Source organism: Pipistrellus kuhlii, unplaced genomic scaffold (genome assembly GCF_014108245.1).
Source record: "Pipistrellus kuhlii isolate mPipKuh1 unplaced genomic scaffold, mPipKuh1.p scaffold_m20_p_9, whole genome shotgun sequence".
Lineage (NCBI taxonomy): Eukaryota > Metazoa > Chordata > Mammalia > Chiroptera > Vespertilionidae > Pipistrellus > Pipistrellus kuhlii.
The window spans coordinates 11,290,383-11,304,238 of NW_023425595.1; the positions used below are offsets into that span (position 1 = coordinate 11,290,383).

General features: G+C 50.7%; 1 protein-coding gene and 1 long non-coding RNA gene across 2 annotated transcripts; both read right to left on the reverse strand.

Annotated features, from left to right (window-relative positions):
- Positions 1 to 1,536: 1,536 nt before the first annotated feature.
- On the reverse strand, positions 1,537 to 3,066 carry LOC118712650. The gene is made up of 3 exons (XR_004986090.2): positions 2,818 to 3,066; positions 2,592 to 2,679; positions 1,537 to 1,718 (listed from the first exon to the last, which is right to left on the reverse strand). It is a non-coding gene; the product is annotated as an uncharacterized LOC118712650 (long non-coding RNA).
- Positions 3,067 to 4,596: 1,530 nt separating this feature from the next.
- Positions 4,597 to 8,761, reverse strand: APLNR (apelin receptor). The gene has a single exon (XM_036426531.2). The coding sequence runs from the start codon at positions 8,055 to 8,057 to the stop codon at positions 6,894 to 6,896; it is 1,164 nt and encodes a 387-aa protein (XP_036282424.1). The 5' UTR covers positions 8,058 to 8,761; the 3' UTR covers positions 4,597 to 6,893.
- Between the last annotated feature and the right edge of the window lie 5,095 nt (positions 8,762 to 13,856).

Sequence of the window (13,856 nt, forward strand, 5' to 3'; positions counted from 1 at the left end):
CATCATGAGAGTCCTTCCTCCATGAACAGTTAACCAGAAACTGACTCAGTGCCAGCTCGTTAGCTCGCCGATTAACTTCCACAGGAAGCCAACCAGCCTCGCACAATACCATCCAACCAGAGAGACCTGAAGTCAAAGTGTTCAGCATAAATACGGAACTAATTATTGCAAAATTATACTTTGAGAAATTCTGTGTTTTTTAAACACTGAACTGATCATTGCAAAACTATACTTTGAGAAATTCTGTGTGTGTTTTTAAACACTGAACTGATCACTACAAAACTATACTGTGTTTACCCATCTTTGTACTATATAGAGCCATTACATTGCAGTCAAAAAGGGCTCTTCTATAAATATGTTCCCACAAAAGTAAAAGACAAGAAGGGTGCTGACTGTGTGGGGTAGTTCAGGCAGATTTGGGGAATCCACTTCCTGTCCATTCTTGAGTAGGCAAGAAATGTGTCACACGACTAAATAATAAAGTACAGAACAATAAGGGATAAGATGCCCACTGAATACAATATGCTTTTGTCTCATGTCCTCAAGTTTCCAGTCATTCAGGCCAGAAATGAGCTCTAGGATGCTTTGGAGGTGGAAGAGAATGCCACATTTGAAACCAGGTGGAGCTGCAGATGACCTATGTTTTCAGCCAGTGCATTGACCCATCTGTGATCACTCATTGTTGCACAGGAAAAGACGGGTGGTGCCTCCGTGGCATGCTGTGCTTCCTTCAATGATGCTACTACACTTTACTACTCATTGTTAAACTGCCAGAGAGCAGGAATCACTTGTATTTTATTTATTGCTCTCTCCTTATCATCTAGCATGTGCCTGGTATGTGGAAATAAAAGCGTATTTGTTTTAAAAAGTACACAGAACAAAATACCGGACATGTACTTCTCAAAACTGTCAGGGCCAACAAAAACAAGGTCAAAAAAACAGTCCTAACATGGAGGAGCCTAAGGAGACATAATGACTAAATGCAATGAGGTCTCCTAGATAACGACCTAAGACAGAAAAAGGACATAGGTAAAAAGTAAGGAAGGCTGAATAATGTATGGGCAGTTAGTAGTAATATAGGGTGTCCCAAAAAAATGTATACACACTTGGAATAATTATTCATTCCAATGGGTTAAATCTGGGGGGGGGGGGGGGGGGGAATGTCCATTGAACTATCAGCTTTTAGTGGTGTGTACATTTTGGGGGGACATCCTGTATATCAATGTTGGTTCATTAATTGTGACAAGTATGTCCTACTAATGTTAGATGTTAGATGTGGAATATATGGAGCTCCCTATATTCAATGCTTCTTAAAACTACAACTCTTCTAAAATAAAAGGTGTATTAATGAAACTATGGCTAACCATCTCTCAGCCCCTTTGTGCCTTCCCACTCCCCAGTTAGTGATCCATCATTGCTTTGACCCTCTCCACTTGTTCTTCATAGCCTCGATAAAAGACCCTTTCTATTTTCTAAACCTGGAAACATGGAACATGCTATTGCCCGGCAGTGAGAAGCCTGAGTTCTAGTCCCACTCTGCCATCCTTCCACCATAAGATATTGTATAGATGGGTCCTCCTCTGTGGGCCTTAATTTATCCATCTATTCAATGGGAAGTTAAGACTAGAAGGTTCTTTAAGTTGCTCGATGAAGACAGAGGTCATATCTGGCCCACCTCTGTATCCTCAGCTTCTAACAGTCCCCGACGCATGATAGGTCTGTTGAATGAATAAATCAATGAATATTGCTTGATGCTCTAACATTCAAACTACAAATTGAAACTTCTAGAATCAGCCCAACATTTCCAAATCTCCTTTCTTGTGCACTTAATTTTAAGTTCTGAGTCATGTCTTTGTGACTCTAACATCGCTCATAGCAACTTTACAAGCATTTTGGGCAATAAGTGAAAAGAACTGCACCCGATGAATCATGCCTTGCTAGCTTCATGCACCCTGGAGTTCAGACTGAGTGGTACCGCTGAGACAGCAGGATAATCAGAGCAAGATTCTATTATGCTGGATGTCATTCTAGTTTCAGGGAGGTCTTCCCAAAGGATCCATCTACCCCTTCTTAGCAATTTTTTCCAACAGACCCAGCATGAGAGGGTCTCTTTAGAAGACCTTGACAGATATCTTAGAGGAAGGTAGGTCAAGCCTAAGGGTGAGAGAAACTAGAAGCCACAAAAAAAAAAAAAAAAAAAAATCTGACTCCCCTACATTGTTTAGAGACCCAGATTTTAGCCCCAGCCCCAATCTGCTTGTCATCCATACCCTGAGACCTGGGCAAACTTTTCCCAGTGCCTCTGCCTGGCTCACCTCCCAGAGCTGAGGAGGGGTTGGGGTGAGAACTAGATGAGCTCTCTTTCCAGCTCTTCAGAGGAGCTGCACGCTCTCTCATCTGTGGGCATTTCCTCTGCACAGAGTGGTTTCTCCATGTATCGCTCACCCTCACCCTGCGAGAGCAGCCTCCTGGCATCCATCCTGTATCTAAAGTCTGCCCTGATACACGCCCAGACTCGTTCCATCGCTTAGATAAGGCCCTCCACACACTTCTACATTCCCTTTCTTCAAGCCACACTCCAATATAATCACTCATTCAACAGTCTGTTTCCATCACCAGACTGGCAGCCACAGGGTCCTATTCACTGTTTGATCCTGTGCCCAGCATGTTCCTTGGCACCTAAGTAATAAATAAGAACTTGTTGAAGAAACAGGTAAGTGAGTGAGTGAGTGAGTGAGTGAGTGAGTGAGTGAAGAAACGTGTGAACAAATGAATTATTAACTGTTCTATAATCTTACAATTTGGGGGGTAGCTTACCTCAAATTTCTCTATAGAGCTGGTGAGGCTTTTTCAGCATCTGTAGCAAAATTGTCTGAATAGTTCATTGTTGCAGTTGTAAATCCCCACAGGGTTTTCCCTGGTGTGTTTCAGAAGACTGAACACAAGCACTGATACCCTGTCTTCCAACTCCTCCCTGCCTCCTAGTTTCTGCTTTCCACCTACCTCCCTACACTCTGTCCTATTTCTCTTTGTCTCTGTATCTCCTTTCTGCTGTCTCTGTCTCCATCTGTTTCTTTTCCCTTCCCTTCCCCTTTCTCTCTTTTTCTCCCTCTTTCTTATGCATCATCCACCCTCTCAGTCCCATCTCCATCCTGCCCCATCCACCCACGCCTGGAGCACTCTCCATGTATGGTCCACCTGTGGCAGGCACCTTACAGGTGGACACCTCACTTTCCATCCTACCCACCTGGTACAGCCTCGTTTGTACTTTGGGGGGGACAGTGGTCAAGAGCATGAGCTTTGGTGTTAGACTTAGCTGGTTCTAGGCCTGGACTGGCTGTGTAATCTTGGTCAAGGGACCTAACTAAGTTCTCTGATCGTCAGCGTCCTGATCAGCAAAATGAGGTTAAAATGTCCCTGGTAGAGGATTGCAAGGATTAAGTGAGATAATGCTTGGGAAATGCTAGTGCTGTGGTAAATGTGATCTCTCATGTTCCTGCCCATTCTACATTCTACCACAGTGACTGCGTCTGTGTTATCTGCAAACATTCTTAGTAAGTAGAGGTCTTTGTGGAAGATGGTGAACACATCTTCATTCCAGCCCTGTCCTCTCCCAATTCTATAACTGCCCAGAGCCTGGGTGCTTCTGCCTCTGACTCTCTAGTCTTTTTGTGCCAAATGTTAATTTGGACAGAATCTATATAGAAGGAAACATCTCCAAACGTGGCCTCCCCCAAAATCATTTGAGGAGCTTTTAGTAATTAAAAACATGTGGGGTAAGTCCAGGAGATTTGGATTCATTGGTCTTGGTGACAAAAAGCATGAATATTTACAAAAGCATCCAGAGTGATTCTGATGGGAGAACAAGCATTGGAACTTCTCGTCTAACTGAATGGATGCTCATGTGATAATGAACGAATGAGTCAATAGGGGATGATAAATTAATTAATTAATTAATTAATCCTATATAATAAAAGTCTAGTATGCAAATTGCCCCTCAACCAGGAGTTCGATTGGAAGTTTGACCAGGAGGTGGGGTTGACCACCAACTGCCTGTGGTCCCTCCCCCATGGCAGCCCCTCCAATTGGCCCCCTTCACCCCAATTAGGGGTGGGGCTGGCCCACCAACTGCCTGCAGGCCTTCCCCCACTGGGCCCTGATTGGGGTGGTCTGGCTGGACCCCACCTGTGCACAATTTCATGCATCAGGCCTCTAGTGAATAAATAATAGGTCTACCTTCACAGGAAGAAATGTTAATATTTTCCCTCAGATCTGTGCTCCAGACTCCAAAATGTGTGCCCATTTATTCTAGGCTTTTCCAAACACAAAAACTTAGCTGCTCCCGATCCCTTTATTTCCTTTGCCTTCCCCCTGATCTCATCCCAAAAGTTTTGCTTCCCTGGGGTCTATTTTCTTCATCTTCTTGCAGCTTCCCCGTGTCCTTTCCAGTTTCCCACTTTAGTCCTTTTAGCTTCCACTTCCCTTCTTATTCTCTCTCAGCTGGGCTCATGCCACCTCCCGTTGTAACATCTGTAAATTGGGGCTCTTTTCAGCATCCCAAGACACTTGTGTGGGAAGGGTCTTTGAACACAAGAGTTACACAAAACAGATTTATTTGATGAACCGCAGTGACCAATAGGGTCAGAAAATAGCACAGACATTCCAAGAAGAGGCAGGCTGGGGACAGGGGAGGGTCACTGCAAGCAGCCTCCTCCACTCTCTATCCAGGACCACCGATGAGTTCCAGGTGGGAGGTCTCTGCAAGTCCCCAGGAGGGTCTCTGAGGGGCACACCCTCTTCCCTTCTAGAAGCTTCTTTCACCCTTGACTGGATGCTTTAAGGACAGCCCTGGGCTGAGAAAGTGAGTCTGTGGAAGATTCTGGCTTGTGGCAGGGAGACTACTAAGCTGAGTCTCTTTATTCTCCTTCTCCTCCTGCCTCCACTCCAAGTTGGCTCCATCCCAGCAATGACCAAGATGTCCATTTACACCAAGCTGGGCTCTTCCTGCCTCCGCAGCTGATGTCTTATCCTTCACATGTAGAATCCTCCAAAGACAAAACCCGGAATATACACACCCTGCCCCAGCTCACAAAGGACAGACCATCAATGTTGCCCTCTGGATGTGTGAACTCATGCTCTCAGCTCTGCACGGCTGCTCCAGGCACTGCTCTCAGCCCCCAACCAAGCAGGAGAAGCCAAGGGGTCCGATCCTGATGGTGGAGTGAGAAAAACCCACAGGGCTCTTTACCCCAAGGCAAGGAGGAGCCCCCCTCCCCCTTAGGAAGAGAGTCCCAGACCCTGGAAAAAGGGAGGATGCTGAAGAAAACGCCCAGAAACTCAAAGCAAGATGAGAATAGGGCCAAGGGAGGCTCTCCACCAGCCTCCTGGTTCCCTCATGGAACTAGGAAAGGTACTGGGACCCAGCACATAGAACCCTAGTTCATCCCCAAGCCTCAGTGTCAGCAGCTCTGGGGAGAGATGTCCCTACAGGGAGCCAGGAACAAACACAAACACAGGCTTCTCTCTTAAAGCACGGACCAGCCGTCAGAACCCCCAAATCCAGTGGGGGTGGGCTCCCTTTTATTCCATATTGCCTCAATATGTCCCTTCTTCTCTCAAACATACTGTGTGAAGAATAGAGGTGAGGGGGGGGGTCATCCAAGTGACAAGTGGCACAGGCACCCTGCTGTCATGTTATGTTCACCCAGGTTTACATATATACACATATACACACTCAAAGCAAGCATCGCCACCACATCCCAAGTTGACTCTTGGCACGGAGTAGCACCAGTGCCCAAGAAACGCATCCTGGGGTGCCGGGTGGGGTGGGGTGGGGTGGGGTAAGCTGGGCTCTGGAGGAGGTTGGAGGGGCAAGACTGTGGGAGAGAAGCCAAGTCACATATAGACCCAATGCTGACTCCCCTTTTTCTCCCTGTCCCTTCCCAACCCCCCATTCACAGGAGGAATCCAAGGAACCCATTGCTTGTGAACCCACTGCCCTCCAGTTCCCGCAGAGATCAGAGGATGAGTGACAGCGCCCCGGGAAACTGCAGAGAGCGCTAGGATTCACAGATGGGCTGTGGGAAGGGAGCCCCCAGAGGTGCCTGAAATCACAGCACTCTGACCCGGTTTGGAGGAAAGTTTTGGAGCTCCTGCAGCCTGGAGTGCTAGTGCTAACTTGTCCCTGACACCCAGCCCACCCCCGCCCCAGCCGGTCCCCTTGGCTTCCTCAGAGAACAGGATAAAGAGCTTGAACAGGAACAGTGTTTGCAAGCTTCAGGATTCTTAACCCTTAGGAGCCCCTCACAATAAGGAGGTGACAGAGGACGGATGGATTGAGGGGAGGCATGAGCTATGAGAAAGGGGCGGAAGCCAGAGCTAAGGATTCAGAGGAGGGGGACAACTATACAGAAATAGAGGGAAAAACAAAGGGAGGGAGAGGGTAGAGAAATCTAAACAGAAAGGAAGGGGGGGGAAAGAACTGGGATCCCAGAATAAAGGATGAGGGGAGGGGAGATAGGGTTGGGAAGACACCAACTTTTCCCGAGCCAGACGCACCCATCATTGCAGTGCCCGTATGACTTCCCCCATTATACATACACAAATGGAGACACTGAGGCTCGGAGAAGTTAAGAGACTTGTGCAAAGTCAGCCTCACAGCTGTTGAGTGGCCGAGCTCAGACCTGCAGGGCTCAGTCTCCTTCCATCACACCGCAACCTCTGACCAAACACTAAAGGAGAAAGGAGGAGTGCAAGAGGAAGGCGGGAGGCAGGGAGCCAGGATGGCGTCCCCGTGCATGAGCAAGAGTGCCCTGGTGCTACCTGACTGCCAGGGAGCAAGGGCATGCACCCAGGCGTGCAGAGGGCACCAGGCTTCTCTGGGGGTCCCAGCCCTAGTCCACCACCAGGGTCTCTTGGCTGTAGGGGATGGACTTCTCCTGGGTCTGCTCCCCGCCCTTGCCGGGGTTGGGGCCGAGCCCCTGGCTGTGCCCGGAGGAGTAGCTGGCCGATTTCTCCCCGCCGCTGCTGCTGTGGGAGGCGGCCCCACACCGGCGGCCGAGGCCACAGCAGAGCATGGAGGTGCAGGCCTGGCGGAAGCGGGGGTCGAAGAAGGCGTAGAGGAAGGGGTTGAGGCAGCTGTTGACGTAGCTGATGCAGGTGCAATAAGGGAAGACGTTCATGAGGAAGAGGTCGAAGGCACAGGGCCAGCGCAGCAGGTTGCCCAGCGTGTAGAGGGTCTTCACCAGGTGGTAGGGCAGCCAGCAGAGCGCGAAGGTCACCACGAGCACCACGATGATGCTGAGCAGCCGGCGCCGCTTGCGCAGGCCCTCGGCGCGCTCCTTGCGGAAGTGGCCAGCGATGGTCTGCGCGATGAAGAAGTAGCAGGTGAGCATGACGGTGAAGGGCACCACGAAGCCCAGGGCCGTGGACGTGACGCCCAGGCCCAGCTCCCAGGCCCACTCGGAGTTGTCGGAGGCCACCAGGGAGTAGTCCATGTAGCACTGCACCTTGGTGCCGTTATCCGGGCCGGAGGGCACCTCGATCGTGGCGCGCAGCAGCATGGCCGGCGCGGCCAGCAGGGCGGCCAGCACCCACAGCGCCGCCGTGGCCGCCGCCCCGCTCGCCCGCAGCCGCAGCCGCGCGTTGGCCACCGGCCTCACGATGGCCAGGTAGCGGTCAAAGCTGAGGCCCGTGAGGCAGAAGACGCTGGCGTACATGTTGACGAAGACGACGTAGCTGCTGAGCTTGCAGGCGAAGGCGCCGAAGGGCCAGTCGTAGTCCCGGTACGTGTAGGTGGCCCACAGCGGCAGGGTCACCACGAAGGTCAGGTCGGCCACCGCCAGGCTGGAGATGAAGAGGTCCGCCGAGCGCCGCTTCTCCCGGCTGCTGCTCCGGAACACGGTCCAGAGCACCAGGCCGTTGCCCGTGGTGCCCAGGAGGAAGACCAGCATGTAGATGGCCGGGATGAGGGCCCCCGACGACTGCCAGTCCGTGTACTCACACCCGGACAGGTTGTCCGCCCCATAGTCGTTGTCAAATTCGCTACTTTCCTCCATGCTGCTTGCCGGGCAGAGAGCAGGCAGGCAGAGGGTCCCAGCTCTGTGGCTGTGTCCTGTGTCACCAGCTCAGCAAGCAAGCAAGCGGCCCGGGGCGTCTGGCTTGCGCCTTGGAATACAGGCAAGAGGAGCCAAAGGTGTCCAGAGCCGTCCCAACAGCGGGAAGAAGCTGCCTCTGGACCGGACCCGGGAGGATGACTGCGCCCACAGACTTCCCCACCCTCTCCTGCCTGGCCCCAGCCCCAGCTCAGAGCTTCCTGCACCCTCCCGAGTCTGTCCCGTCTCCTCCTCAGCTCCTCACTCCCTCCTCCCACTTCCAAACCAACCCCTCACTTGTGAGTCTTAAGATCTTTAGGTTACAGCCCACTTTTTTTTTTTTTTTTTTTTTCTTTTCCCTTCTTGTCACTGGGCAAGTGAACCAAATTGACCCCTGCCGTGCTGGGCAGAATGTTATCTGTGGCTTGCAGCCCACTCTCCTCCTGGTCCCGCCTCTATCCCTCTGGTTTCCTCTAATCTTTGGAGTGCACCCACCCCCTCCCCCGCTCAGTCCTCACCACCCTCCTGTTCTCACCCCCTCCCATCTTCTCTAAGTGGGGCAAATTATGCAGATTGAAATCTAGCCCTAGCTGGAGCCAGGACGGGTTGGGGACAAGGAGGGTGTGAGATTTTGACCGGTTTGAGCATCTGGCAAGCCCTCCTGGCAGGCGGGTCTAGCCCTTTGGGTCTGTCCCACCCTCCCTCCACTCCTGCCTGCCCTCTCCCAGACCAGACTTCCCAGTACTTTTCTCGCTCACTTCATTCTCCTTCACCCTTCTGCTTTGACCCTCTCTCTCTCTCTGGGAACTTCTATATTTTACCAGATGCAGGTACAGGGAGATTTATTTGTAATTCATAAGCTGTCAGCATATAGCAGTTTGCAGATGGTGTTGTGGGGTCGAACCCTGGAGTCAAAATAAGACCACTGGAGGCTGCTAATTGATTTTTAAAAAAGCAGGCAATGCCAGAACCGGTTTGGCTCAGTGGATACAGCGTCAGCCTGCAGACTGAAAGGTCCTCGGTTCGATTCCGGTCAAGGTTGCGGCCACATCCCCGGTGAAGGGTGTTCAGGAGGCAGCTGATCGATGTTTCTAACTCTCTATCCCTCTCTCTTCCTCTCTGTAAGAAATCAATATAAATATATTTATTTAAAAAAAAAAAAAAAAAAAAAAAGCAGGCAAGGATTTATTGAACTGGCCAGGACGGCCACGAGAGCACCACACGCAGATGGAGTCCACACTCACAACCACGCCATTTCAGGTGTAGGCAGTCCTTTTAAAGGTCTAAACCACAAAAATTTTTTCTTTGTTCTGAATTCTAAATTCTAAATGCTACGGTAGGAGCAGCCTGCAGGGCAGCTCCCAGCCATATCCTGCTGGACATTGGCATGTGGCCCTATCTTGCGAAAGCAGATAGTACAGAAGCAGAGATGAGGGGTTAATCTCTAAAGGTTATCTACAGTTTCTACTCCTGAAGCTCCTGAGTCGGTGGGAATCCATCTCCTGTGGTCCTGGTCCACAGGCACAGGAAAACTGCCTTAGCCTCCAGGTCTCAATCTGGAAGCTGAGGTAACTATCCTAGTTTAAGCAAGTAAGCGAGTGCCGAAGCCAGAATAACAGGGTTAAAATTCAAACAGCGGTTTTTACCTAAGTATGGTTGCTACCATACTTCAATGGCATCAGAAGTTTTAGAGTCAGGTCAGAGTCACAGGATAGAAGAAACCCCAGACAAAAGAATATCGAATCAAGTTATTAAACCTACAGGGAAACAGGTCTAGCAAGGTAAATGTCTTTTGCCCAAGGTCACAGGATGACTTTTGTTCTGGTTTTGCCATTTGCTTTTCTTCTTCTCCAAGTGCCCAGCACGGTGCCTGGCATATAGTAAGTGATCACTAAATGGTTGTTGAGTAAATAAGTAAATGGATGAGTTAGAGAGAGAATGAAAAAGGGAGTCCGTAGGAAGAGGGGTGAGTGTAGGAGGTACTATGCAATAAGAACAGGGCAGCATTTCAGTTCTCGGGTTCTTATGCCCTACATGGACAAGGGGGCTTCTGTCGGGCCAGGGACAGGGTGTTACAGCTAGAGGAGGAAGCAGAGAAAGGAGCAGCCTGGAATAGACGCCAGAGGCACAGTCCTATAGAAACTCATTCTGCTCTGCCCACCTCCCCAGGACCTCTGGTCACCAGGAGGGAAGGGTGCACCAGATAAGATAAAATAATACCCACCCCCCAAGAGTGGAGGAGGCCACCTAAAGTTGGGCAGGGGTGAAATGATGCAAAATCCAGTCTTGCCCACCCCCAATGCAAAGGGTTTACAAAACTAGAATCCGTTGTCTTAAGGGAGGTTTGTTCAGAAAGCCTCCCAACTCAAGTACCCACAAGGATCAGGCGAAGAACATGCATGGGTAAACAGCCAGTTTGAGACAATACTGAGTGAAGGAGGCCTCCTCAGCTCTGTCTCTGGTTACCAGCATTTCTGTGCCTTCTGGTTTTTCAACTTCAAATCCTGGATTTTATGAGAAATTTCCTACATTGGGGAAATTAAAACCATTTTTACAAAGATAGGGCAGGACAGGAAAACGTGTCCTTGGGCTCCTGTTATTTGAACAGGAGCTTGCCAAGAATAGAAAGTCAGAGGAAAACAGGGAGCATAGACCAAGAGGAAGAAACATAAAATGCAAAGGCTTTTTAAAAAAATGAAAATAAACACAGCCAACGCCTTAGGGTGCAATGGGGAGATTCAGGAGAAGAGGCTGGAGAGGATGATAAGATCCTGAAGGTCTTGGAGGACCTTTACCTAGAGGCAATGTGCAAAAGAGAAAGGCTTGGTGTTTCTCCTGAGGATTGCACATTGAGTCCCTACTATGTGCTAGGAATTCTTCTAAACATTTTCTATTTTGTATGTACTTGTTATCTCTTTTCATTGGCAAGACGACCCTAGGAAATAGGTACTTCATTTTGCAGATGGAGGAACTGAGGCATGGGGAGGTCCAATAACTTGCCCAAAGTCACCCAGCTCGTAGTTGCCACGATCAGAATTTGAACCAAAGCTGCCTTGAGTCCATAGACTAACCCACTATGATCCCTAAGGAAAATCTCCCACCCTCTTTAACTTGAGGCATTTGTCATCCATTGAGCGCAATAGAAATGTACAACGGTGCTAGGATACATGGAATTTACTTGGAAATACACATTCTGGAGGGAGGGGAGAATTTAAAATAGATTGGCTAAAATATTTTACAGAGACCGCCCCCTCTCGGTTGAACAGGGTAAATGAATCCTGCCAGGGAACAGTCTACACTAAACCCTCGGGACTGGCAACATAGCTTGGTCCAGAAATAGCGCTGTGCCCAGCCATTTTTAAAGAGGATTCGATGCCAGCCGGGGAGGTGACATCTTTGCAGTCTGCAAAATAGTGCTTGGGACACTCAATAGGACCCAACTCGGGCTTCCCGGCTCTCACAGAACCCAGGGAACAAACTGCTTTCTCCTACACGTTTGTCTAACAGAAGCTTGTGTGGATGGCAGAATGATTGACTGTTGGTACAACCCAACAGCAAACTTGGGCGGCACCAATTAACCTTCATCAACCTTGACTTATCAGAAGGGACAACAGTGTTGTACAGCAACCTGTTTGGCTCAACTCAGCTCACAGCTGATGTTCCTGTTACAATAGAAATGACTGCTCAGAACATTCCAGGATAAAGGTCAAGTTCAAGACCCCCCAACGAATCCAGGTCTCTGCTTCCCCCCAGAAAGGTGCAGGTATCCCCCTGTCCTTTGCAGCTGGGAACATAGAGGGAGGGGTGCAAGTGGCACCAAAATCAGGCCCCTCCTCCCAGCTGTTCCCATTTGGATCCTGAGTCAGATAGAGAGCTGTGGGAGAGGGTATGCATTCATCACTTTAATCCCCTGGCCTCGGGCTCTCTGCCTCATAGGTGGTAAGAAGCAATTAATCTCACCAGGGGAATCAGACTGGTTGAAATGAGAGGAAATGGGGGCGGGAGGGGGGGGGGGAACCAAGCCTGGGAGGGGCCGCTGATTGGGGCCAGAAGGGTGGAGTGTTGATAAGACCTGGCTTCCAACAGAGAGCCAGCTGGAGCCAGATGGGCCCAGCAGTGGCCGAGATGTCCAGAAGGAGGCCACCTCCCTCAGCCCACCTGACACCCAAGGTCCCTGCCCATCCGCAGAAGAGGAGAGCTCAGTAAATAGGACCAGATCATACATGCCCCCAAGGCCCAGAAGGAAGCCCTCACCAGGGAAAGAGAGCACATGGGCAGAACTTACTTTTCCCTCCTGTGCCCCCTCAGTGTGGCGCCTGGTGGACTGTAGCCATAGGAGCACACTCAGGGAAAGGAGGGGAGAGGCTGGTCTTCACCTGGAGCTGTTCTCCGTTTGTTAAATTGACAACAAATGATCTAGCCTGAGCCACCGGGCAAACCAGCAGCTCAGGTTGTGTCCCCCAGCTGGCCTGTCCTGCAGAGGCCAAACGAGTTTTCTGGGGGACTTCTGTCTCTCCTGAGGGATTTCTTAGGATATGGTGACAAGCCTGAGATGAAGAGCCCAGACTGCTGGGGCACCTCTGGGTCATTGAATCAATGCCCTCCTCCACCCCTCAAGCCCCTCAGATTCCTGGCCTAGAGAGCAACACTAGCTTGGCCCTGTGCCCTGGCTGTGTGGCTGTGCGGGGCTGGTGTGTGTTGTGGGGTCCCCTGTGAGCATATGGGATTGTGTGTGCACGGGGCACGTGTGTGCTTTGGGTGCGCTGTTGACTTAGCAAGTGTACGGTGAGCCCAAGGATCTGGATAAACATCCTCGTCGGAAGACAGGAAAGGGCAGTTAATTGGATCTCTCTGGGGGCCTGGATGAGGGGGAAACACAGGAACCTCACCAGGCCTTGCCCCACGCTCTGGGTTGAGGACTTCAAAGAGGAAGCCTGCCTTTCCCTGCCCCTCGCTGACTTCTCACCTCCTGTCTCCCTGCTCTTTGCTCCAGCCCCCTCCCTTCTCAGGTTTGCTTTGAACTCTGGAGCTTCGGAACTCACCCAGGGCAACAGGGCCCTTTTCTCCCTCCCCAAGAGGCAGCTGTGTCCCTAACAGCTGGCTGGGCCATCAGAGGGAAAGGGGAGGGAAGGGCCTCGGGAACAGGGGCTGCTGCCCAGCCCACTCTGGGATTCCGCTTCCCGCCCCAGCCCAGCCTCTCACACACTCACGCACTCACAAGTCCTGTTTTGGCAGCTTATCTGACCAAAAACAAATGGCCAGCTGCCTTCTGACAATTAAAGCAGACACCCCGTCCGCAGCTCCTTCTCCCCTCCAACACCCTCTCCCCCTGCCCCCTGCCATTTGGTGCTCCAAACTCCCAGGCCATCCATCCTCCCAACACTTAGACCTCCCTGAGCTTTGCAGACAGCAACTGCAGAGAAACCCGCTGGCCTGGGAGCCAATTCCATCTTGGCTACTAATTCAATCAATGAGCAAATATTTATTGAGCAGCTGCTCTGAGTCAGACCCCTTTGGAGGCACTGGGCACAAGCAGAATGAATTGTGTGAGCAATTCAGACCGTGGCCCTGATCTGCACGTCTATTCCAGAGGTGGGGAAGAGGCAAAATAGTAAACGCCTTGAACTCAGTGACAGAAAGTTAGACTGGATAAAGACGCAGACAATCAGAGGAAAGAGGGGTGCGGCAGACAGAGTAGACCAGCATCGTGGGGGCCTCTTGGGAGTCGCTGGCATCCTAGCTTTGCTGTGTCACCTACTCAGG

Excerpts from the sequence above, each read along its gene's own strand:
- APLNR (XM_036426531.2), bottom strand. The coding sequence starts at position 8,057 with ATGGAGGAAAGTAGCGAATTTGACAACGACTATGGGGCGGACAACCTG.